Here is a 25,030-nt window from a genome sequence, read left to right as displayed (position 1 = left end):
AAGCGGACCTGCCCTCCTAGGTGTCCCTCTGACTGACCTCAACACGGATCCCCATGATCTCTCCTGCAGAACTGCACTGGGAAGATGGAGGAGTTCTTTCTCTTTGGAGCCTTCCTGGAAGCTACCATGATCGACAGGAAGATTGGTGACAAACCCATCAACTTCGAAGTCACAATAGGTTGGGTTTTTTTTGTGGAGGGTGGTTTTGAAGCATGCCTGGTGGGGCATGCAGTATCCATGCGGCTGAAAGCAGGGTTTCTTCCCCATTTTCCATACCGACACATGCTAGAGCATGCAGGGCCCTCAGTTTAGGGAGAAGGTGATGGCTGCTCTACTGGCACAAGCCATAGGGAGCCCCAAATGATCTATTGAGTGCATGCTGTGCTGTGGCCAGTGGGGCTGCTCCCTCTCTCATCCTGGCTTTGCGTCTCCTGAGGCTGACCACCCAAGGGAGGGTGTATATTCCTACTGGCTCGAGAGGGGACATGAGCAGGGGACAGACACCCATCACTAATTTATGGTTCCTGGGCATGGTTTCGGAGAGTTGAACTCCACTGTCCCCCATGGTTCCTGCAGAGCAAACTTCTCCCCAGCCTGAATTAAAGCCAAGACATTGAGCCCGATTGTAGTTACAACCCTGTGACTTTATTTCACATTTTTTTCCTTGAGGTAACTACGGGAACCAGATTGATGGCATGGCCAAACCCATCCTACGGAGGAAGAAAGAGGGAGGGGATGGTGATGAGGAGGAGTCCGAGCTGCTCCAGAACTCAAGTGAGGATGAAGGTGATGAGGATGGAGAGCTGGTCTCTGTTTCTTCAACTCAACCCGTGAAGCCCCTGGTCACAGACAGGTAAGCATGCCCACCTGGCCACTGGAGTGCCACGGGGCAGAGATGTGGCTTTCAGTTCAGACATGGTCTGTAGCTGGTCCCACAGGCGCTGGGTGTCCAAGCTCCCACCGCTGTCTGCAGAGGTGAAGTCAGTGCCGACACTGGGCTTGGATTCATTTGGCCAAACAGACCTGGAAGCAGCAGTGGGGACCAGATCTCCATGCCCTGTAAAGGGAGTTTGGATACCACATGTAGATACCTTAGATACTACAGTCTGCCAGCTGAATCCTCACCCCATTCCCTACAGTTCTGAGCATTCCTGTGGGTTCTCTGATGTCCAGTACGAGCTGAATTAATCTCGCAGGCTCCTCTACAAAGGCTGTCCTTCATACACCTGGCCAGATGTGCACCCAAAACTCAAGGCTATCTGATACCTTTAGTGCTCTTCCTCTATGGCAAACAGGGATGAAGTGAACCAGTGGATTCAAATAATTGTTGTGGGCACTGAAAAGAACAGGTTAACTCCTGTACCTATAAGTTTTGTACATTTAGGAAACCAGTCTATAAACAGGTCCTTCCTTAAGATCACTGGCACAACCCAGTACTGCACATCAGGGAGGAGAGGTCTGGGCTTTGCATCTGTGCTCTCTCTAGCTGCCCGACACATAAAAACATCATGAGCACCATGTGGAGAAAAGGAAAGGTCCATCTAGAGATACGGCATAGATTTCAGAAGTGACAGTAATTTGCGCTGAGACAAAGTGCTTTTCTTCATCACTTGGGGTCTTAAAAGCTAGTCAAAGTCACTGACACGCAGAGACAAGAGGATGCAAAAACTGCTGGAAAAAGGTCTTGAGAATGTGTTAGGCAGGAGATCGGGGTAAAAGACTTAAGTCCTCTCAGCCTCCCTACTTTACAGCATCTCTCTTTTGGTCAGTCTGTCTGTCCCCATTGCTTACAGTCATTGACAGCCACACTCTGGTGTTTAACAGAACCAGGACTTGGAAAACTGGGTCCTACCTGGGTCTGTCGTTGTACAGCTGGTTGTCAGTGGACAAATCGCTTCTGGTTTCTCTGCCTCGGTTTCTCCAGCTATAAAAGTATGGCAATTTTTTTGTCTGCTTTACAAATTGCTTTGTGATGTGCAGGTAGCCATCATCCTAAAATTCAGACAAGATCCAGACAGCAGCAAGTGTGATTCTGGTGCTTTCCACCCCAAGCAGCTGGATCAGAAAGCCCCAAACTGAACGGCGTCAGCACATGTGGCTTGGGGACGTCTGGGCTGGGCTTCAGCCACAGCCTGGATTTGAATACAAAGGACTAGTACTAAGGAAAGCTAATTGGATTTAACCTGATGAGATATGCTTAAAGTGGATTTTAACCGTGTTATACCAGTAGATAGATGTTAATAGAATTAACTGCCTGACTTAATTCAATTGGGAAATGAAACAAACCACACTGAATCGAGGGTATTTGCACTCCAGACAAAAATGTCGACCTGGGGTTCCCTCACTTGTTCACCAGCTCCGTGTCAAGGCCCATGTCACATGGACATGAGCATCCCCAAAGGTTTTTGAGCCTGTCCCCTGGGATCTGACTTTCATGCTGTTTACCCTGCTGTCTCCAGCCCCTGGGTGCTGGGAGCCTCACGCTCAACCGTGGGGCTTTGCTGACATCCTCTGGCTGGAAACACGCCGGTGGCTTCGGAAGGATGAGCTGAAGCTGCTTTTTAACTAAGGGTACAGCAGGATCTGCAGTGGCTTTACACTGAGTGGATCCCAGCTCATGGCCAGTGCTCAGGCAGCCAAGAAGCATGAACTCATCCTTCATCCTTCCTTTAACTGTACCCATGACTGTTACCGCTCCATCCCACCAGCATATGGAAAGCTGTCAGCTCTGCAAAGGGCAGAGACCTCTGCCTGCTGGGAAGGCCAGGGGACTATAGGAGATGCTTACCAGCATCTAGAAAAGGGTGTTAAGGTTTCGATTTCTCTTGTGCCCCTGCTCACGCTGCTGCCACGCTGGAGATGTTTGCTCTCTGCTAGGCTATGGCTATGGTCGTGGGAGTGGGAGCTTCCCTAGTTTCTCTCTGGGCCACCAAGTCTGAGATGATGGTAAATTTGCAATCCCTGGGCACTGGGTCTGGCATTGGGAAGGGTGCTAGGAGAGCTGGAGCGTCTGTCCTTCAGGGTGTAATTCACCTCGGCCCCCTCTCTCCCATGCCTGACCTCCTATATATGCCGCTCCCCAGCACAGCATTGCCTTCCTGGGAGAGGTGTGGGACAGGGGCTGTTCCTGGCCAGGAGCGTTACCACCACGGAGCATCTCTTATGCCTCCTCTTGCAGGAACTACTTCCACCTGCCATACTTTGAGAAGAAGCCTTGCATCTATATCAAGAGCTGGTGGCAGGACCAGCGCCGCAGATTGTATAATGCCAACATCATGGACAAGATTGCGGACAAGCTGGTCAGTACGTGCTGGGGAGGGAGACAGCTTGGGGTGGGGGCTGGCATGAGGCACATCCAGGCTCCCTGCGCATCTCTGCAGCTTGTAACAAAGCAGGGACAAACAGTGCAAGGACCCACTAGCAAACTTGTGCCAGAAAGAGGGAAGTTTCCCAGTGCTAAATGCTCCACAATTTGAATGTCCAAATCCTAAGAACTCATTGACTTTTCTGGGGGTCAGACCCAGGTGTGCCCACCAAGGGGAGCAGGAGCAGGGAGGCTTTGTCCCCCTGGACTGCAGGGGTGAACCACTTGTGCGGCAGAGTCTCCTTAATAGTCTCAGCTAATTCCCAAGGAGCCTTTGTGACAGCTCCGTGCCAGCTGGGTCACAGCAGGATCTGCAAAGGGAGAGCCTGGCAGGTCCAGCCAAGATGGTGTGGACCTTGGCCAACTAATCTCATGGAGGGCGGTGGAACCATTCCCCTCAGCCAGAGTCAGGTCCCCTCAGCCAGATGTCTGCCCGACCTGAGCCCTGAGGCCGGCAGGTCTGGAGAAGCAGCAGATGTTTCCCACTGGCAGCCCACACAGGGCTGCTCTGTGCAGGGTTGGACCTCGGGGGGACCTTGTCCCACCAAGGGGCTCTGCCCCACCACCCCCTCACCGCTCCCCGTTGATGCTGCAGGAGGAAGGGCTCAACGACGTGCAGGAAATGATCAAGACGGAGAAGCCGCACCCGGAGCGCCGGCTCCGAGGGGTCCTGGAGGAGCTGAGCAGTGGGTGCTTGTGAGTGAAAGATGGGCAGAGGTGGCACGCTACAGATCCCTGCTCTCTGTGGGTCTATGGGCAAGGTCATGAGCGTAAGCTCACCTTCCTTATTGTCTGGATGATGGGCAAGCATTTAATTGCATTGACACGATGCCGTGTCAGCTGCCTTCTGGCTTGGAGCAAGGGTGAGGTGGTGCTTACATCTGCACCCAAAGACCCCAAACCAGTGGTGAAAGCCTCAGTCTTGTGGCCTCCACAGGCTGGTACCTGATCAGCACCTACTCCCCATGCATGACACTCAGCATTGGGTGCAAACAGGCTGCTTGGCCGCGATTGCATTGCAGACTGGGGAGGAATGAAAGCATTTTCCTCCAGCGAGGAGCTGTCCTGCTGGCAGAGGTCCAGCTGGCCACGGCTCCTTGGGGAGAGCCCACGGGCTCCTGTAGGATTCATACTGCCGACCTTTTTCCACCAGGCGCTTCGTGACGTTGGCTGACAAAGACCAGCACCACTCTTCCCGCACGAGGCTGGACCGGGAGAGACTCAAGTCCTGCATGCGGGAGCTGGTAAGTGGGATTCAGCTGGGCAGGGAGGAGGATTCATGACCAAAGTGGGGAACTTTCTTCCTTAGGCGTGCTGATTTCCAGGCTCTGTGGATTGAGGGTTTGGGGTTTATTTCTTAATAGAGGAGCCCAAGAGCATTTGGGTCTTGCACAGATCCCAGGTGGCACTTGGGTCCATGCTGCTGCCTCACCTCCACCACACTCTGCTTTGCCTCGGAAAGAAATCCAGGAGTGCAGAGGAGGAGCTGCATTGCTGCTGAGGAAATTGGGAAGAAATAATTTAAGGGAACCCTGCAGAGCACAGCTGCTCCAGGGATAGATACAGCCTAGATGTTTGGGACTGCTAGCCCAGCAACTTGCAAAGGAGTTGAATGTGCAAAAGAGATGCACAAAGAGCAGGTGGCTTATCCAGCTGGCGGAGCCACGGACACTGGCTTCAGTAGCCAGCTGCATACTAGAGAGCGATGAATTTAACATGTGAAAGCCTCCACGTCCCCTTTTCTGAATGGTCAGGTGCTGAATTACAGCAGGGTCAGCAGAAGGGGAGAGACTACCCTTAATACCAGGCTAGAAGCCATCCCAAAATGCCCTAAGCACAGCTAACACCTCTCTGTCCTGCACACCTTCTGCTGGGACAGATGTCTCCGCACTGTCAGGGGCCCTCCCTGCATCCTGCCAAGGCTGCTGAAAGGGCAGCAGAAGTACCATCACCAGGAGGCACATGCTGGCATTAAGGCATCTGCCTCCTCACCAAACACCGGCGACCTGCCCGGTGCTGCTGCCTTCTCTGGGCTCCGTTCTGCTCTTGCTAATGTGGTGTCCTGGGCTCTCCTTCAACCACAGGAGAACATGGGGCAGCAAGCCACGACTCTGCGGTCACAGGTGAAGAAGAACACTGTGAAAGACAAGATGAAGCTGGTGCAAAACTTCCTGCAGAAACTCCGGTTCTTGGCAGACGAGGTGAGTCCCTCCGCATGTAGAGACGGTGTGAGCTGGGTCAGCATGTGGCGACAGCAGCAGGGGATGGATGGAGACCTCTCTGCAAACCCTGTAGGCAGGAGAGGTCCCCAGTAGCACGGGCCTTGCGCAAGGAGCCGCTCCAAGTCTACGCACTGCCCCATGCCTCCCGGGCTTGCCCGTGCACTGCTGGGTTGGAACGAGTCGGTGCTAAAACAAATTTAAGAGCCCTTCCCAGCCAGTAACAGAGCCGGGTCCTCCTGCAGCTGAGCTGAAAGCATTTCTGCCGGCCTCAGCCATGGCAAGGCCATGCAGTTCCCTGGGGGATCAGTCATTGGAAGGTGGCACGTGTCCACAGCGCGTTAAAGTCAGCAGCAGGGAGACGTTTCTGATCCTGGCTAGGTAGGGAGTTGTTAAAATAAGTGGCTTTACAAAGGGCTGTGGGATAAAGCCCTGTCCTCTCATGGAGCTCAAACTGTCTAATTTTTAGCAATGCAACTGTATTCTGGCTTCACTCCAGCTCACAGATGAGATATAATAGTCCAAGATATTAGAGTTACTCACAGCATTTCCAAAGGGATGTTGTATCTGCAAAGTATTTTTTCCTTCCTTCAGAAAATTATACCATTCCTCTGATATTTTTACAGTTTAGGGCTGAGTCAGGCATTGGGGGTTATTGGTCTTCATGGGAGCTGTAGTTGTTGCACCTCATTTCCCATGGCAGGCTCCCAGCCTCGACTACATATCCTTTGTTACAGCAAGGCCCTCCTTGGCTTGACGCACCACAGTAGAACATAAACCAGACTATAAGGTGTGACGGGACCTGTCCAGACAGGGAACCTTTTCCATAGTAAGGAATGAAGGTATTGCCCCTGCCCTACAGTCCCCATGGCCACTGAATGAAGAGAGGAAGAAAATCTTTAGTCTTCTAATCCAAAATTATCTTTTTTTTTAACTAGAACAAATGTAAATCCGACTTTCCTTCCTGCTAGGCTTCACCCTGCTGAGCTTAGCTCTGAGCAGCTTTTCTTAAGCAGACAAGCTTCTGCAGTTGGAGGCTCAAAACCATTTCAATGGCCCTAATGTGGCAATAGATACATCCACCTCCTGTGGCATCTGTTGAATTTGCCTTCAGAAGGTCACCAGCTCCTCTGGTGCCTCAGTGGTCAGAAAGAGCAGAGACACTGACAGGGCTCTTCGCTGGTGTTCACAGCCCCAGCACACTATTCCTGACATCTTCATCTGGATGATGAGCAACAACAAGCGCATTGCCTACGCCCGCGTCCCTTCCAAGGATATCCTCTACTCCATTGTGGATGAGGAGATGGGCAAGGACTGCGCCAAAGTGAAGACCATCTTCCTCAAGGTGCTGATCTGTCTTTCCTGGGGGAACTGCAGCCAGGAGGAGGGAGGTGGAGGAAGGGCAGACTGGGAGGACGGGAGATGAAGATGAGAGACCTGTGTATCCAGTTTTGCTGGGGCTTGAATACTAGGCAAAACAGACCCATACTCTACTGGTAGGGGTGGAAGTCTGCTGCTAGAAATTGTGAACCACTGATCTTACCCAGACCAGTAAGTGAGAAATGCTTGGAAGGAGAGAGATGTTTGATCCAGCTGGCCACAAAACAGGATGCTGGCTTAGAAAGAGGAAGCCAACATGGTGGGAAGGAGATAATGCATGAGCCAGAGTAGTGTTATGATCCAAAATGATGAGCTCTGGGTCCCTGGTTTTAAGGTGCAGTGGTACAAGCAATGCACCAGAAGGAGATGAATGCTGCAAGAGGTGGTCTGTCCATTTCTTAAGGCCTTCCCTATATCTATGTAAACTCTTCTGTCCTTTGTGCCCAGCTGCCTGGGAAGAGAGGTTTTGGACCTGCTGGCTGGACAGTTCAGGCCAAGATGGAGATGTACTTGTGGCTGGGTCTCAACAAACAGCGCAAAGACTTCTTGAGTGGCCTGCCCTGCGGCTTTGAGGAGAAGAAGACCACCAGAGGCCAAAACCTGCCATCCTTCCCACCCATCAGCCTCCTTTACACCAGTAAGAACTTCCTGCCTGCAGTGGGTCTGGGGACAGGACATGGCGAGGGCAGGAGGGACCCTGGCTGGACACCACTTGGACCAAGGGCTTCCAGGAGCTAAGGAGGAAATAATTCCAGTTGTCCCAGTCTGAAACCCACACTGCTCCCATGGGGAGCTGGGGTGTGGGAACTGTTCACCCTCTTCCCTCCCCTGTTCATAGCTGTCATTCTGCACAGGGCGAGCAGCATGCCAAGGAAGTCCCTATCCATTCGAACTCATGCTTTGAGTCTATACCCTTCAGCAGTGCTGGCCCTGAGCAAAAGCATGTCCGAGACCTCGCTCTGCAGGCTGAGCCCCACGGTTGGGCTCCAGTTTTGTGTATTAAGCTGTCTCACTTCCCCTCTCTCTTGCAGAGAAGCAGGTTTTCCAGCTGCGAGCCCACATGTACCAAGCGAGGAGTTTATTTGCAGCTGACAGCAGTGGCCTTTCAGACCCCTTTGCACGAGTCTTCTTCATCTCCCAGAGCCAATGCACCGAGGTAAGCACCATCTCCTGACCTGGAGGACTGGGCTCTGAAGTTGCATGTCCCTGGACATCCTGCTCCCCTGCCACAAGTCTTGTGACTGCTCGTGAATCAAGGAGGAGGTTGATCATGGGGTCCTGCAGTGGGAAAGCAGCTGTGGCACTGGGGCTTGACTGTCTCCAGGAGCCCCTTCCCCAGGACCACCTTCACGACATGTCCCCCTGCACCAACACACAGCTATCCCGTGTCCCTGTGGCCATGATTCACCTGCCCAGTTAGGAGAAAATGGAGCATGTTGAAGTGGGTTTTGTGTCTTCCCTTCCTGGGCTGAGGGCTGCCAAGCTTTAGCAAGCCTGGTGGACACTGGAAAAGGTGGATATGGCGTCCCTGCCCAAGGCAGGGGGGTTGGAACTAGATGATCTTTAAGGTCCCTTCCAACCCAAATGATTCTATGATATGATTCTATGATATAATTTGTGTCTGCTTGCCTGGTGTTGGGGTTTTTTTCTCAGAATGGTCCTCGGGGGATACCCCATGCCTCGCTGGTCCAAAAAAAAATGTGCGGCAGCCCACTAGTGCTGCCAGGCAGCTGAGACCAATGCCCAGTCTGCTGCCCTTGCACCAGGGTCTTAGCCTGTATCTGGAGCAGTAAGTCTCTCTCCCATTCTTCCAGGTTCTCAATGAGACCCTTTGCCCAACCTGGGACCAGCTGCTGGTCTTTGACAATGTGGAGCTGTATGGAGAAGCCCATGAGATGCGGGATGACCCTCCCATAATTGTCATTGAGATCTATGACCAGGACACAGTGGTAAGATGAATCCCAGCAAAGGAAAATGTTTATGATTTAGATGCTGCGATCAGTCCTGAGTCAGAGGGTGCAAAGGATAAGAAGCAGCTTTACTCCTGGAAAACGGTCCCCACCACATCTCCCATGGCATGAGCAGCCTCCGCTGCTCATTAGACCTCAGACTCAACTTAATGATATCTTATTTTTGGAGAGTGAAGCAAGAGCTTTTGTGAGGTTGGAGGCAAGGAGACATTACCTGAGTCTTTCCCTTTAGAAAAGCTCCTCAGCCCTGGCCTCCTTGCTGTCCCAGCCCTAGGCCACCTCCTTCACCTTATTTGAAGAAGCCAGGAGCGAAAGCTGTCACTGAGCTTTGGTGTCCCAGGCCCAGTGGGACCTGGTCCTATTCTGGTCCTGTCCTGACCATGATGGGGAGAGCTGCATGGCTAATTTGGGACACCTCCTGTTGGGTCAGCAAACCCAAGTGCTCTCTTCGCCTCTCCAGGGCAAAGCTGACTTCATGGGCCGCACCTTTGCCAAACCGGTGGTGAAGATGTCGGATGAGCACTACTGCCCGCCGCGCTTCCCCCCGCAGCTGGAGTACTACCAGATCTACCGGGGCAACTCCACCGCAGGTGACCTGCTGGCTGCCTTCGAGCTGCTCCAGGTACCAGCTGGCCAAAGCCACCCCAGACCAAGGGAGGGAAAGGACGGGATGGAGGGTTGCAAGGGAGCGGGGCTTAACCTGTGCTTATATATCTTAGGTGCTGCAAAAAACAGGTAGTTCATACATCCTCGAAAAGCTAGAAGGGTTTAGCACACACAGCTACTAACCCAGTGAGAGGGCAGCTCCTGCCCAGACACACTGGTCAAGATGATGTGCAGTGAGTCCCAGGTATCCTGCTGGACAGGACACCCCACTAAAAGTGTTGTGTTAGCCGAAACTCTCTACAACGTCACTGGGATACAGGAGATGCCAATGGGAGTCTTGGTGCTCTCAGTGATGCCAATTTGAAGGTCTCAGGAAAAAAGGGGTGTGAATTTATAGCAGCATCCCAAGGATATTGTGACATCTTAGCCGCATAGCCTGTGGGGTAGCAGAGTTAAACCCTCCTGCTTTCGTACTTCCTTTCCCATACGCTGTCACTGTTGTATTTGTATGGACATGTCTCGGCAGTCTCCTGGTGTGCAGGAGACTTCAAAGGAGACTTTGCTTTACCTGCCTGTCTGTCTGCAATGTCCTCAGACGCCCTATGATGGTGGTGAGATCAGGGTAGCCTTGCAGGCTGCTGCTGAGCCTGGTGTCCCACTCCCCAGGGTGCTTTTCCCATCTCCTTTGTCTGCCAGGGCAGGTGCTCATCCAAGCCCTTTTTCCACGCAACTTTCCTTGCAGTGGGGTGGTTTCTGTAGGGGATGGCTCACATGGGATATTTGATCTCCCTCACGCCTTGGGTTGGAAAGGGCACCTGAAACCTGCTCCTGGGCTGAGCTCTCAGACCATTTCTGCATCTCTTCACACCCAGCCCAGGCAGATGCGACTCCCTGCAGGAAGAAAAGGAACAGCCTTGGGGTTAGGGTATGTTGGTGGGCTGAGAAGTTTGCTTTGCTCCTGGGTCTGTCCTGTGTGGAAGCACAGCACTGCCCAGCACCTTCTGCTCACGTCTGCCTTCTCCTGAAGTACCTGCGCTGTACAGTCAGCTGGATGCTCAGCAACCCTTGTTGCTCCTGCACCCTCTGAGACAACACAGACTCGATGCATGAGACCAGGGTGTGCCAGTTACAGCTGAGACTGACAAAAAACTGCTTCCCAGGAGCTGAGCACCAGCTCAGAGGAACAGATCCTAATCCATGCTGCATCTCTTCCAGATTGGCCCTGGGGGCAAGTCAGACCTGCCCCCAATCGATGGACCCACAGACATGGACCGGGGCCCCATCCTGCCAGTGCCACTGGGGATTCGGCCAGTGCTGAGTAAATACAGAGTGGAGGTAATTGCCTCGAAGCACCAAATTTCAATGTTCAGCATTGTGTGGGGCAAGAGAGCCCATCCATGGGTGTTTGAAGGCCAGGCGGGATCTCTGAGGCTCTGATGACTAGCTGGGCACCAAGACCAGATGTCTGCACTGCAAGGATCTGTCTGTACTGGCTGCACAGGGAGCGAGGTTGGAGCAGCCCTAAAAGAACAGGGAACTGGATCACTCCTTGCTGTCTTAAATGTGGGCACCATGGCAAGTGAATGCCACTTGGGCTGAGATGCAATGCGGGGCACATTAGAGATACACATGAAATACATCTCCACGCGAAGCAGTTACATAGGGCAGGTGAGCTGCATCCCACCAACGTCAGGCATCAAGGGCAAGATGCCTCTCATGTATCTGTAGATATCTAAAGGGTGATGCATCCAATCAGCATCCCTTTCCCTTGGTTGTCTTGGTAGATGGTGGTGATCCAGGCAATACAGTCAGTGACGTTCTGTGCACAGTTCACCCATGGTTGTAGGTGTCTCTGCTCAGGTGAGATGCTGCTGACCAGATCTCCAAGTCTCTAAAGGAATACTAGCTCCTGGTCTTTGAGACATTTGCATCTGTAAATAAATTGTATTCCTCTGATGTGCAAGGTGAATACAGCCATGGGGAATGAGGAGGTGGAAAAATCTCAGTTTAGGGGAACTTTTGGTCATGGTGGCAGTCTGTTAGCCTAAGAAGGGAGAGGAAAGTTTCCTCAGTGATACTGATATAATTTTGACAAAATGATGCCAGTGCTGAATCAAGAGCCACTGTGGATGGCCAAAGTTGGTCTGGTCCTGCTCCATGGAGTCCCATGGCAGAAAAAGGCTAGAAAAAGAGAAAGGCAAAAGAGTATCGAGGGCAGCAGGTTGGAGACCTTAGGCTGCTGCAGGTCACGTATGAGGTGGATTATGTGGGGTGTCAGACACTGTGCTGCAGCCCTGAGCCACGTGGAGAAGAAGATACCTCAGGGATCCACCACTGCCCGGACAATGACATTTGCAGTAGGGTCCCTGCTCCTGGGGGATATGGAGAACCAACTCCGTTGACTCTGGCCTGGCTCCAGCCAGGGGCAGTCCCTCATATTCATGTTCATCCTTTTCCTCCTCCTGCCCTAGATCTTGTTCTGGGGGCTCAGGGATCTGAAGAGAGTGAACCTGGCCCAGGTGGACCGGCCCCGTGTGGACATTGAGTGTGCTGGGAAGGGGGTCCAGTCAGCCCTAATCCAGAACTACAAGAAAAACCCCAACTTCAGCACTTTGGTCAAGTGGTTTGAAGTGGTGAGAGTTTCCTCTTCCTTCTGACCCACCAACTGAAACCTAGTTTTTCTGGAGCCCAGACCATGGCTCCTAGCCCTTGCTTCAGTTTTGCCACAGCAGTGGAGGACATGAGCTCCATCCCAGTTGGTGATGGCCTTTCTCTGAGGGCTCCCAAGCCATGCTTTGCTGGAGCTGCTCTAGACCTCTTCCTCCAACACAGTCCCTGCTTTAGTCCCTACTGGCCTTTCCAACTGCCAAAGTAGACATCCCACAGCCCACACCCAGCCCTCGATAACCAGCACACCTTTGCTTCCCAGGACCCTCCCAGAGAACGAGCTTCTCCATCCACCCCTCAACATCCGGGTGGTGGACTGCCGGGCTTTTGGGCGTTACACCCTGGTGGGGTCCCACGCTGTCAGCTCCCTCCGAAAGTTCATCTACCGCCCACCAGATAAGAAAGCCCAGCACTGGAATATGACAGGTACCAGGCTTGGGCCATGGGGGCCTGGCTGGTATGGGTCATCGGTGGGGGGTTGTGCACGGAGAAGAGGGAGATGGGTAGAGGGTTGTAAGGACAATGGGATATTGCCTGCTCGTTGGTTAAGCAAGCAATGCTTCTGGGTTTGGGTCAAGGGGGTGAGAAGCCACAGGGTGTGAGGCCATGATTCCCCTTTGATTTTTTTGATCTGTGGGTCTCACTGCGAAAACTGTGTGCTCCCCCTGACACCTGTAAGACAAGAAAGGCTGGTTCGCCTCTAACATCTCTGCAGCTTCATGACTCTAGACTTCCCAAATGTTCCTCAAGACTGGGAGGTGAATTTGCTATGCTCAATGCCTGCTGCTGCTATTGTTTAAGTAAAGACTAGAAAGCTACAGATTGAGGCCACCCTCTCAATCCCAACCACCACCCCATCTATCAACCCCCGCAGCAAAAACCATCACAAACCCACTTTTCCTGCACCCAGCACAGCAGCAGAGGGCTTGGTGAGCCACAGGAATTGCTCATCTCCTCCCAGTCCTTGGTGGAGGTAGAGGGTCTCTTGGCTAGGCAGAGACAGGAGGTCTGTGGGGGGATTGCCAAGGGCCATCCCTCGTTCCAGCCAGAGGTCTGGACCTGTGGTTGTGTCCATGCTATGATACTTTCAGGGCAATCACCCTCTCTGCCTCTTCTCCTCTGGACACTGGTGCAGGTGAAAAAAACCCAATTCTTTCTCACCATCTGCTTTCCTTTCCTATGGAAGATTTTTTTATTCATGCTGTAAGGGTCTGTGCTCATTTCCTCTGCTTTTCTCTGAACAAGGCAGTCACACATCACTCCTGCATGAATCCTGTAGGATCTCTCCCGAGCTCTCCGTTTCTCCTCTATACTATCCTTCTCCCTTGTTCTTTCTCTTTCTCTGTCCTCTGTCCAGCTAAACACCTCAATGGCTACCTCGCAATGGCCAACGGGGCCCATCGCTCTCGCCCCACAGGGGAGATCGTTGTCAATATGGAACCTGAGGTTCCCATCAAGAAGATGGAGACGATGGTGAAGCTGGAAGCTGTGAGTGTCCATATGTCAGCACCACTTCAGCATCTCTTTCCTCACTGAATTGCCAGTCTTTGCGTAACCCAACCCAAACAGAGGCCGCCTTGTCCTGCTGAACATGGAGTTGGGCTGTTGTCTGGAATGAAGGGCTTTGGGTCATTGTCAGTCGTACAAGTTGGCCTCTTTCTGTCCTCTCTGAAATTAGCCGGTGCTTGCTGCTCAGAAAAGGAATGTCCTGGGCTATGCAAATCAGACAGCTTTATGTTTTCCTTCAAAGCAGTCAGATGGGAATGAGCACCCACGAGCACAACCCTGTCCCTGTCTGTGACCAGCACAGACACAAGTGACCCATCAGAAATTCCCCATCTGCACAGCTGCAGCGATCCTTCCCTTTCAAAGCACCGCACACTGCGCAGTCTCTGCAAGCAGCCATGGTCATGCAGATTTCCCTGATACTTTTTTCCTTTTTACAATAGTTTTGAGACATTCAGATGGCTACATCAGCTCTTTGAAATGCCCATTCAGCAGTCTAGATGGGTGGTCAGCACAGTGTCGCTGAACAACTGCTGTACAGCAAGCCTGCACCTTACAGGACACAGCAGATGGATGTGGTGTAGACCTGATCCAGGCACACAGAGTCAGTCTGAGGCAGCCAAAGCTCTTTGGACCTATTGTGCTTGCCCTGAAAATTTGGCATTGTATGCATCGGACTGGCAACGTGTCCCAGAGGCATCAGGCTTTGTTCACACACTGAATGTGCCTGTGCCCATTTTCTTGCCCAGAACAAGAATTTCAGCTCCTTCTCATACCCTTCTGCTCCAGAGCTTCCTCCACAGAAAGAAACAGATTTCTTTTTGCAGCAGGCCCTTTGCAGCAACATGCTCACACACACCCCCAGACAAGCAGCATCTGCACATGTGTGCCTACAGGCATGTTGTGGGCTCCAAATATGCATGGCCCTTCGCATGTGCACATTTACAGGAAGGCTATGGCACATACAAAGCCTCACAAGCACACATGTATAGATACATACACCCCCCCCCACAAGGTCCCTGGTGCATTCACATACACACCTGTATGTAGAGTTCTTCGTCTGTGCCCAAGAAGCTGTATTGTGTATGTCTGCTCCCAGACATACACGTATGTGTATGTGGGTATGTCTGGAATGCCCCAGCACACACATGCTTCTTGAAATCTACTACAGTAGCTTGCAGACCTTCCCAGATAGACAAGAACAGCTCCAAGAGAGCAGAGAGGTGTTATCCACGCCGAAGGCCAAAGTGTCTTTCCAGCCCCAGTCCCTTGCTGTCAGGGACTGTGGTTCTCCCTTAGCAGAATGCAAGAGAGACGTCTCCCACACGGAGGTGGGTTTGGTGTGTCACGGCAGACCTCTCCCCTGTATGCAGAGCTTTCCCAGCCAGGGCTCTTCATTCCAAGGTGTTTGCTTCCTTCATCTTTGGGGACCTGTCCGTGACTTCTAATGCATGCGTGTGCCGGGGTGTATTTGTACTCAGCTGAGGCTGTGCTGCTAACCTGCTCTCCCTCTCCCTGTTCCCTTCCGCCCCGGGCGGCAGAACTCCGATGCAGTGGTGAAGGTGGACGTGGTAAGTGATGGATCTGCTCTGCATCCCTGCTCCCAACCCTCCACACCCCATCCTACCCTTCTGTGTGGCTTTCAGTGGACCATGCATCCTCACCAACCCCAAGATGGGGGGGTACCAGAGCCCCTTCATCCCAGGGCAGAGACAGAGCAGCGCTGTCTCATCAATAGATATGGCAGTGGTCTGGTTCCTACAGGTGGGGAAGCTCTTCTGGGCCAGCACTTCTCAATCCAGCTGTCCTGGGAGGAGCAGGGCAGGCAGCACCCTGTGGGAGAGATGCTAGTTATTCCCACCACAACCAGATTCCAGCGGCAAAAGGCTTTATTGCACCACTAAATGGACCTGGGGTACTTTGCTGGGCAGAGGGAGGATGGCTACCGTGTAAGATTCAGGTGCTGTAGCCTGGGAAATGCGTGGATGAAAGGGATGATGGACAGGAGGGGATGTCTCAGGACTCTGACACTGTGTCTCTCTGGAGCCTTGGACATCTTCCTTTGCTGCTCTGTGCCTCAGTGTCTGCGTCTGTAAAAGGGGGACAGTGCCGGAGAGTTCTGCCCTCTCAGGTGCTTCTACCCACCACGTTTGCCCTTCAACAGACATTTTGCTTTCATCTGATCCCTCTTCTTCTCTGTCTTTGCTTCTCTCATCCCTGCAGTCTGAGGAAGAGAAGGAGAAAAAGAAAAAGAAGAAGAAAGGAGGAGGAGGAGAGGAAGTAGAAGAGGAGGAGCCGGACGAGAGCATGCTGGACTGGTGGTCCAAGTATTTTGCTTCAATTGAGACTATGAAGGAGGTGGGTGCAGAGCAGAGGAGGGGTGTATGGGGGGGGAAGAGGAAAACATTTCCTGCCTGCAAGGTCGCGCCTATTTCCAGCTACTTCCAAAGGCTTTGGGCTGTGCTGCTTCCCTCGCTAATCGTGCCTGACTGTCAGCAAGGCTTTTTTTTTAGCTGGCAGAGCTGAGCAGGATTCCTCTTCCTTGAGTGCACTCTGGGTGGACTTTGTGACTGGCTTGTACCCGGACACAAGTATTTAACAGCAGCGGTGCTGAAGTCTGCAGTGAGCAATTTCGATTTCTCCAGCACTGCCAGAACCTCGCTCGTGGCTCAGATGGGAAGAGTGAGCTGTGAGCCTGAGTTACAGGCATTTCCAGTGAGCACAGAGACCTCGGCACCAGCACCCACTCCCTGTTCACTTCATTTCTTCCCCAGCAACTCCGGCAGCAAGAAGCGGCCGCAGCAGAAGCGGAGGAGAAGGAAGAAATGGAGATTGCAGAAGGTAAGCAGGTTGCAAACAAGAGAGGGAGCATGGCAGGGAAAGGTAGGACGAGGACTCCTTTTGGTGATCAGGCATCGCTTTCGGAGCCTGCCGCTGCTCTTCTGCCAAACCAGATGCTCGCAGCGTGCTGTATATCCCCACACAGGATCAGTTTTCATGAATGCAGGCCTGGTGTGGGCTGTGTTGGTTTAACATGCTAATGCCAGGTGAATCCAAATCAGAGCATGGTATTGTGGCAGCCTCCAGCCCATCCGTGCCGGGAGGAAGGCCACGTGCAAGTAATGCAGACTAGTGACCGGGATCCATGTTACTGTCCACGGACATTTTTGTGCAATCACAAGTCAGTATGTCAGTAAAAGTCCTGTCGCTTTGGCCGTGCAGATGTGTTAGCTACAGGACTCTGTGCTTGAAGTCTGTTGAGCACACCAAGTAACAGATACTTCTAGATCACCTTTGTGGGGTTTTCTGTCCTCGTTTTGCAGGAGGCTTAAAGTTTGTTTTGGTTTTTTTTTGATTTTGCTTTAGTTTTACGAGGAAAGATTCAACCAGACAAAAGGTCTGGGATTCATCTAATCTGACTGCTTTTACCTGCATGCAGAGGCCTCCTTGTCTGCTGTTCTAGCACAGGCAGTGAAGAAAAATACACAATTTTAGGACAAGTTCTCTGACCAATTTTCAATACTATGCTACAATAAGATGAATTGCGCCCTGAAAGCATTTTTCTCTGAAGGAAGTCAGGGGTCTGTAGCTCAGATGGGGTGTTGCAGATGTCTAAAGTTGGGTGAGATGAATTTTGTACCACAAGCGATGTGGGCCAAGAATACTGGTGAGTTGGGATATGTTGGTCAAGGGTGACTTTGTCCATTTGCAGCCTGGAGGCTCCTTGCCAGTCCCACCAGTGGGGCTTGGAGGGGTTTCCCTGAGGACTTTCACCTGTGCTTTCCATATATTCCATGTCCCCATGACAGCAGGTTGGTGTCATGCCCAGGCAATGCAAAATCCATTAGCTGAGAAAAATACAAAGCCTGGTTTCTTTTGGAAGACTAGCGTTCATATCATGAGAAAGATGAGGCTGGGTCTTGCTGAGCTTGGAGGCAACTCTAAGCAGCTCCTTCCTGGGCTTGCTGTCATGGCAGGGCTGCTGGGGAGGGTGTCTTGTGTCCCCCATTGTTTTCTTTCTGTCTTCTGAGAAGGATCCATTTTCCCTTGGCACGCCCATTCCTTCCTCCTTTCCTCTTCCACATTAAGTCTGTGTCATCTCTCTGTCCCCATCTGCATTGCCCAGCAGTCATGAAAGCTGGCAGAGGCAGTGAGGGACGGGGATTGTAGAAGGGTGGGAGAAGTGTTCTTTGAACGTGCTTTTCCAGGCAGCCTGTTCCGACTGTAGTTGATGTCCCTGGCTGGTGGTTCCTCTGAATAGAGACCTGAACAACCTGCCATTGCAGCTGGTCATGGGCAGCAGCTTGTGCTCTGGTGCTGAGCATCAAGCGCTGTCCCCTCTGCAATACCTAGGCTGGGGTTTTATCTCCAGGCTGTATACAGCTGGAAAAGTCTCCAGTGGAAGGAAGAAAAGGAGATGCTATGGGCAGGATCAGGTCTTCTCACTGCGCTTGAAGCTAGCCAGTGTCCAGCACTCTCAGTCCGTGTTTTGTAGTCCTCCAAATGACTTCTGCTCAGGCCAGCTCTGGAAGTTCCCTGCACAGAGATCTCTGGGCTTCTGGAGATGCTGTGACCTGGTCAGAAGTGGCCAGAGTCAAGAAAAGACAGGAGAGGGCTGGGATGGAAGTTGCAGGCAGTAGCAGCTGTCAGCTTTCATGCTCCTCCTGTCTGAAGGACTTTAATCAAGTTCCCCCCTCCCTGTCTCCTCCACCCCTCCTCACCCTCATTTCCATGTCCTCCTTCCCCGCCGCTTCCCCTCGGACTCAGAAATCAAACTTGATGACTCTCCCATGAAAGGCTCCAAGGGTCAGGCAAAGAACAAGGAGAAGTCCAAGGCACCCAAAGACGATAAGAAGAAGAAGCAACAGTCAGCCCCCGAGCTTCCGGAGAAGAAGAACAAGCAGAAGATTGACGAACTGAAGGTGCGTGTGTCGGCAGGGGAGGAGAAGGTCCTGCCTGCTCAGTGGCAGGCTGGAAGTCTGGCAGGGTGGCAGTCCCAGCCATCTGGAGATCAGAGCAGGATGGATCAACCCTGCCTGAGGCACCCTGCCTATCCGAGGGGTATCCCAAAGGGGTATCCCCCTTTGGTGGCCTTGGGACCACCAGCTTCTCTCCATACTTTGAAGGAGTCGGAGGTAACATGCTTTGCAGAAAAGGCATTGCCCTGGGATAGGATTGTCCTTGGGACAGCTTGGATGTGCCCTGGATGGAGGGGAGAGTTTTCCAGCCTGGCCATGGCTGGCCCAGTCAGGACTCAGGGCAAGGATGGGCTCTGGTTCAATGTACGGGCCCATGGTGTTTATTAGGATTAATGTAGTCTGTGATTCTGGGGCTCAGAAGGGGCTTGAACCTGGGTCTTGCACAGAGCGGGGACAGCCGCCTCGCCCATTCAGCTGAGATTCCCTCTTGTACGTTATCAGTTCAGGGAAGTGCTTGTGGCATCAAGGTCCAACCAATGATCCTGGAGATCCTTTTCCTTCCTAGAGAATTGGGCATTGAGAGCTGAGGTGTTCAGGTTCCCTCCAAGTTGACTTGGGCAGTCACCGTATCTTTTCCTCACTTTTTTTTTTTTTTTTTTTTTTTTTTTTAACCTAATTCCCCTCCTTTAACTATCTGTCATCTCAGGTCTTCAACAAGGAGCTGGAAGCAGAGTTTGATAACTTTGAGGACTGGCTGCACACCTTCAACCTGCTCCGTGGGAAGATTGGGGACAACGATGACAATGCAACAGAAGAAGAGCGGATAGTGGGAAGGTTCAAAGTGAGTTTGGTTGCTGAGTCAGGCCAGGGCAGGGGCAGCTTGGGGAGCTCTTGCCAACGGGTTTCCCAGCTGAAGCTGGTTCAGCTGGAAAGGGTTGGATGCAATAGAATCCAATTTGCATTGACCCAGCTGCAGGCACCTTGCAGGGAGGGAAAGCCTCCAAGGATAGTCCCAGAAATCAGATGGCTTCAAAAAGCGCAGCCACAAAGGTGGTGATCTGCAGGCAAACAGATCCTTGACAGTTCTTATAGAAGGCCAAGGGAAAAGCAGCTTCTCTTTCTTGCCCACTGTGAAAATAAGTCGTGCCCTGGGTTATCTCTGTGAACCATTTTTCACCAATACCAGCCACCTGAGCTCACGGCCATGTTGCACCATTGCCAGCCCCCAGGCACTGTAGGAGCACATCTGTCAGCTGTAAGATTCTTAGACAAGAACCTTTTTGAGGGTGTGATCCTGGCCAGATGAAGCCTGTTGATGCCAGTTTTGCCCTTTTTTTGCTTGGTGGAGGAAGTGAGCAGGCAGTTCCCCATCTTAGCTAGGATCAGATGCTTTGGGAGCATAGAAATCAGCAGTGTTTCATGTGGTAGTTCCCAGATTTTCCAGCCCATCCCTCGTCAACCCTTTTATTCCCATTTTGTTCTCCTGTCAGTTTTACTCTTGGAAATCCCTGTCCATGAGCACCTTGCTAGCCTGATTCCTCTGCAGGACTCCTTCCCTTTGTCCAATTTCTCTGCTCATGGTTGCAGTCTTTGAAGAGGTGCTTGTGCAGTGGAGGAGTTTTCCAGATCTGGCCTGTCTGCTTCAGCACATCGCTAGAAACAAGGATATTGACTGGGTCCTCAGGAAGGGTGGTTTGGGATGGGTCTGCCCACCCTGAGCCCCTGGGCAGAAGGACTCTCATCGGGCTGTGCACTCCCTCGCATTAGGGCTCCATGTGTGTCTACAAAGTGCCGCTCCCTGATGATATCACCAAGGAGGCAGGATACGACCCCAACTTCGGCATGTTCCAGGGGATCCCCAGCAACGACCCCATCAATGTGCTGGTCCGAGTCTATATTGTGCGGGTGAGTATAACTGTGCGGTGTGGTAAGGTGTGATCCTGCGCTCCCTTCCATGGCACACATCCAGGACCTGGTCCCAAAGCTGTAGGGATGCTGGGGGGGGAGTGTGCTCCAAGCACCGGGAGCAAGCCAGATCCAAGCTCCTGCCAGATCCTGAGACCTTTCTTCTGGTGTGTAGGACAGTCCAGCATATCTGTCCTAGTGCTTAACTCACGTGAATAATTTGGATCAGCCCAGACTATGAGGTGGTGGTTCCTTACATAGCCATGACACCTCAGTGAAGTACATGCAGAGCAGAATAGGAGCTGGTAGGGGCTAGTAGAGCTGGCTGAAGGGCATGGCACCTCCTTAAACTTGCACTGAGTCATTTTTGATCGATCCAGCTAATGCCCATTTCTTTGTATGGAGTGTGGTCCGGAAAAACTCCTTTCCTGACCCCTACACTAGTCATCCTTGCGTGCCCAAGCATGTGAGTGAGGTACAATAGCCAGGCACTTGAGAGGGATCTCAGTCCTGCTAGAAGCGCTGGGACTGCTCTTTCTCACCACCTTGTCCCGGTGTTTTACAAATGCAACCTACTTTCGGCTACATTTCCCACTAGCCTGATTCTCTACCCAGTGCCGCACCCCATTGCGGTAATGAGTCTCCCATCCATTACCAACAGACTGAGGCTGCAGTAGTAGACACCAGCCTGGTCAGCACCACCAACAACAACAACCAGGACCGGCTGGATGTGTCCTGGCATGGGCATCTGCTGTTGTGTGCCATGATGGAGGTTGGGACTGGAGAGTTTGGGGATACTCACCCCCTTTATGGGGAGAAGCCAGAAGCCTTTGGCCCTAATGTAGTGAGTGGAGAGAACAAGATGGGAAGGGGACAGGTCTTCCTGACATCTTGGTCAGGTTGTTGCTCGGGGTATTTCTTTAGAGGAACCTGTTTCTTTCCACTGAGGAAAGAGATGCCAAAGATGACTGTGGTTATGTCTCTCTGAGGGGACACAGCCGGCCCCAACCCCTTCCCAAATCGGGACAGGGATTGACACAAGGCAGGATTTATCCCCAGTTTAAACCAAGACACTCCATTTAGGGGGTCCAAAGTGCTTAGCCACATGCCTATGGCTAGGCAAGGTCGGATGGTCTCAGGGACGGAGAATGGGGCCATCCCTGAATTCTTTGCTACTGTGGACAGCACTGATTTATCTCATCTGTTCTCTACAGGCCACAGACCTTCACCCAGCTGACATCAATGGGAAAGCCGACCCCTATATTGCCATCAAGCTGGGGAAGACAGACATCAAAGACAAGGAGAACTACATCTCCAAGCAGTTGAACCCTGTCTTTGGAAAGTGAGTTGCCCCAGCCCTGTTACCTGTCTGCACCTGGAAGTGGTGAGCCAAGCCTGAGCCAAGCTCGCCAGCCCTCGGACCTGCACCCTAGCTGTCCCACAGCTGCTGCTTGAGCTCAAAAGATGGGAATCATCACACAGAACTTCCCTTGCAAGCAGCGTAGGCATGCTCATTTCAGCCATCTGTCCTTCTTTGCCAGCTGTGTGGTCAATATAGTAAAGGGTGTTTAAGAAACATCCATATCTGATCAAGATTAAGTACCTACTTTAGGAATCATTAGGCCAAAACTCGAGCAAGGGTATGGCCTGTCTCTCTGGTGACACACAAACTTAGGTTCGGGGCTACTGAGACACCCAGGTCAAGCAATCACCCTGTGCCAGCTCCTGTCTAGGGCTGCTGGATCTGAAACAGCCCACGCAGAGATTTAGTTAAAACCCCTACCTCGAATGTCCTGCAGCGGTAGATGCAAATTAAACACCCTCCGCAGACTGGAGCAGACCCACCTCACCCATGTGTCTGTCTTGAGCAGCAGCCAAACCCTTCAACAGCTTTTCTCTTTCCCCTCACCTGCTTTCCCCCGGCTTAGATCCTTTGACATCGAGGCCACCTTCCCCATGGAGTCCATGCTGACAGTGGCGGTGTACGACTGGGACTTGGTGGGGACTGACGACCTCATTGGAGAGACCAAGATTGATCTGGAGAACCGCTACTACAGCAAGCACCGAGCTACTTGTGGGGTGTCACAGACTTACTCCATGTACGAGCAAAGCTTTCTCAGCCCAGACTTCTGCCTGGACCCATGCCTGTCTCATCTTCCACACCAAGCCCAGTTCTCCTGCAGGAATCTCCCTCCTTTATCGCCTGCTAATGGAGGAGTCTGTGCTGTACCCTCACTCTTAAGACAGGTTTTGTGACCAGCACAGCAGGGCAGCAGCGGAGTGGGTTATAAGGAGCCCAGGGCAGGGAGGAAGGGACCGAGGGGCACTGGTGGGACTGGGTAGAGGGGTGAGGCCAGAGCTGAAATAGCGGCAGTGCCAAAGGAGCAATGCTGAGCATCAGGACTCAAGTGGGGTGCGCTGGCAATTTCAGGTCTGAGTTAGCACAGAGTAAAGGGGCTGGGGTGGAAGGGTGTTAGCAAAGTGTAGAGAGGGGGCACAGAGGGACCTAGTCTGCTCTGAAGTGTCACGTTTGCTGACTCAGATCTTTTCCCTGTGAATCCCGGGTCCTTCATGGCAGCAGCGTTTGTTTTGCTGGCAGAGGGGAACAAAATGCCTTTTTCCTCCAAATCTTGCTACTACTTCACTGACCTTGCCCTCCTATTCACAGACATGGTTATAACACCTGGCGCGACCCCATGAAGCCTTCCCAAATCCTGTCCAAGCTGTGCAAAGAGGGCAAGGTGGATGGGCCGCACTTTGGGCCAGGAGGAAGAGTGAAAGTTGCCAACAGGGTCTTCACCGGCCCCACGGAGATTGAGGATGAAAATGGTACCTGCCCCATGGGGTGAAGGTTGTGGAGGGGAGCAGGGGTCTGGGGTGTCCCCTCATCATCCAGGACTGGAGACAGATGTAGTGGCCCCATCACCCCAAAGCAGCACTGCAATCACTCTCCACCCACCACCTTAAATGGACCTTCCAGTATGTGACCAGTTAGAGTCTTATAGACCACACAGGCCAGTGGGTTGCTCTCAGAATCACTCATGGGTATCTGTGGCATAGCATCATCAAAGCTGCCTTTGAGAAATTCCTCCTGGAAGTGTATGCCCAAGGAGCAATGAAGACAGCCCACCCTGGCCTTCCCAGGGTTTAGGAAGCCATTCTCCATGTAACTGTACCCCCAAACAATGGTGGTGTCCCAATGCACTCACGTGTGCTCAAGAAAGATGAAGGCAGGCCAGGAGGGGTGCAGAAGAGGAGGAGAACGTGGACAATGGATACGGAGCTTGTTCAGCCTGGGAAAATGCAGACAGGCAGGGGATCTGGACTTTCTGTAAATGACATGGATTAGAGAGAGGAGAAAGAGAGGAGTTAGGAAGTATTGGCTGAAGGACAAAGTGTACACAAGGAAATGGAGAGGAGTAGCTAGGAGGAGTTCTGCTCCCTTGGAGTTAGGGGTGGAGGAACAGTTTGCTGTGCCTGGTGTCTCTCTGCCCGGTTCTCCAAGCACAGCCCTCCTTTTGCCCATACAGGTCAGAAGAAGCAGACAGATGAACACCTGGCCCTGACCGTGCTGCGCCACTGGGAGGACATCCCACGGGCGGGCTGCAAGCTGGTTCCCGAGCACGTGGAGACGCGTCCGCTGCTGAACCCTGACAAGCCGGGCATCGAGCAGGTCCTCAAAGTCCCAGAGCAGAAGTGGAGGCAGCCCACGCTGCCGAGCCTGCGGACCCTCCAAGCAGGGAGCAGAGATGTCAGCTGGGCAGAGCAGCCGTAACCCACCTTGTCATGGGCAGCGGAGACGGGGGAGGCATCCTGCAAATAGTGGCACTTGGGCATCAACAGCCCTTAAGAGTCATCTGTTGACTAGCAAACTAAATCTTTAGTGCCTCTCCTGCTCCAGCCTGCGTCCATTTCGGCCCCCCCCAGGTCCCTTGGTCCCCTGACTCCCCACGCTGTGCCCCTCGGCACCACGCTATGCCGTGAGATACTTCTGCAAGGGGTGGGAAAGGACTGATGGCACGGGGGAGCCCTGCCTCGCCCCATATCTGGCAGGGTTCAGTGCTGCAGGGCCTGCCCCACATCTGGCACGGCCAGACTGATGTTGAAGGGCAAGAGGAGCTGGGGGGGACCCTGCTGGGGAGGGACCGGGGGAGCTGACTGCACCTTTCCAACCTTGCAGGGTCGCCTGGAGATGTGGGTGGACATGTTCCCCATGGACATGCCAGCGCCTGGCCCTGCCACTGATATTTCCCCCAGGAAACCGAAGAAGTAAGAACCTCCCAGCCAGCCCGCCCCAGGGAGAACTCAAGGCTGGGGACAGAGCCCTGCTTCTCCCCTCTCCTGCTGCCGCTCCAGGCCCAGCCCAGCCCTGCCTGGGTACCTCGACCGCGCTGGCATTTCCAGAGATCCCAAGACTGGAGGCATCAAGTGATGTCTTCCCCTTCCAGCACTGCGCCTGAAGGGTGGTATCACGCCCGTTCCATTTCCTGCAGC

General features: G+C 52.7%; 1 protein-coding gene across 4 annotated transcripts in view; it reads left to right on the top strand.

Moving 5' to 3' along the window:
• OTOF (otoferlin) overlaps positions 1 to 25,030 on the top strand; it is a 108,240-nt gene that overhangs the window by 76,886 nt on the left and 6,324 nt on the right. For 2 of the 4 annotated variants that reach the window (XM_030036843.2, XM_030036842.2), the window contains 26 exons: positions 70 to 178; positions 670 to 853; positions 3,179 to 3,299; positions 3,960 to 4,060; positions 4,518 to 4,608; positions 5,449 to 5,565; positions 6,776 to 6,928; positions 7,411 to 7,600; positions 7,995 to 8,119; positions 8,778 to 8,912; positions 9,394 to 9,555; positions 10,755 to 10,874; positions 12,011 to 12,171; positions 12,469 to 12,632; positions 13,624 to 13,694; positions 15,254 to 15,283; positions 15,936 to 16,070; positions 16,487 to 16,553; positions 18,510 to 18,634; positions 19,338 to 19,472; positions 20,399 to 20,536; positions 21,751 to 21,878; positions 22,465 to 22,635; positions 23,205 to 23,365; positions 24,067 to 24,209; positions 24,717 to 24,805. In XM_030036843.2, coding sequence (XP_029892703.1) covers positions 70 to 178; positions 670 to 853; positions 3,179 to 3,299; positions 3,960 to 4,060; positions 4,518 to 4,608; positions 5,449 to 5,565; positions 6,776 to 6,928; positions 7,411 to 7,600; positions 7,995 to 8,119; positions 8,778 to 8,912; positions 9,394 to 9,555; positions 10,755 to 10,874; positions 12,011 to 12,171; positions 12,469 to 12,632; positions 13,624 to 13,694; positions 15,254 to 15,283; positions 15,936 to 16,070; positions 16,487 to 16,553; positions 18,510 to 18,634; positions 19,338 to 19,472; positions 20,399 to 20,536; positions 21,751 to 21,878; positions 22,465 to 22,635; positions 23,205 to 23,365; positions 24,067 to 24,209; positions 24,717 to 24,805 — 3,326 coding nt within the window. Of the gene's footprint in view, positions 1 to 69; positions 179 to 669; positions 854 to 3,178; positions 3,300 to 3,959; positions 4,061 to 4,517; positions 4,609 to 5,448; positions 5,566 to 6,775; positions 6,929 to 7,410; positions 7,601 to 7,994; positions 8,120 to 8,777; positions 8,913 to 9,393; positions 9,556 to 10,754; positions 10,875 to 12,010; positions 12,172 to 12,468; positions 12,633 to 13,563; positions 13,695 to 15,253; positions 15,284 to 15,935; positions 16,071 to 16,486; positions 16,554 to 18,509; positions 18,635 to 19,337; positions 19,473 to 20,398; positions 20,537 to 21,750; positions 21,879 to 22,464; positions 22,636 to 23,204; positions 23,366 to 24,066; positions 24,210 to 24,716; positions 24,806 to 25,030 lie in introns of all 4 variants that reach the window. The other 2 variants (XM_041128749.1, XM_030036841.2) reach the window with 1 other exon arrangement.

This window comes from Aquila chrysaetos, chromosome 15 (genome assembly GCF_900496995.4).
Source record: "Aquila chrysaetos chrysaetos chromosome 15, bAquChr1.4, whole genome shotgun sequence".
NCBI classification, from domain to species: Eukaryota; Metazoa; Chordata; class Aves; order Accipitriformes; family Accipitridae; genus Aquila; species Aquila chrysaetos.
The sequence above is the reverse complement of the archived record's forward strand: the minus strand, read 5'-3'. Positions and strand labels throughout refer to the sequence as shown.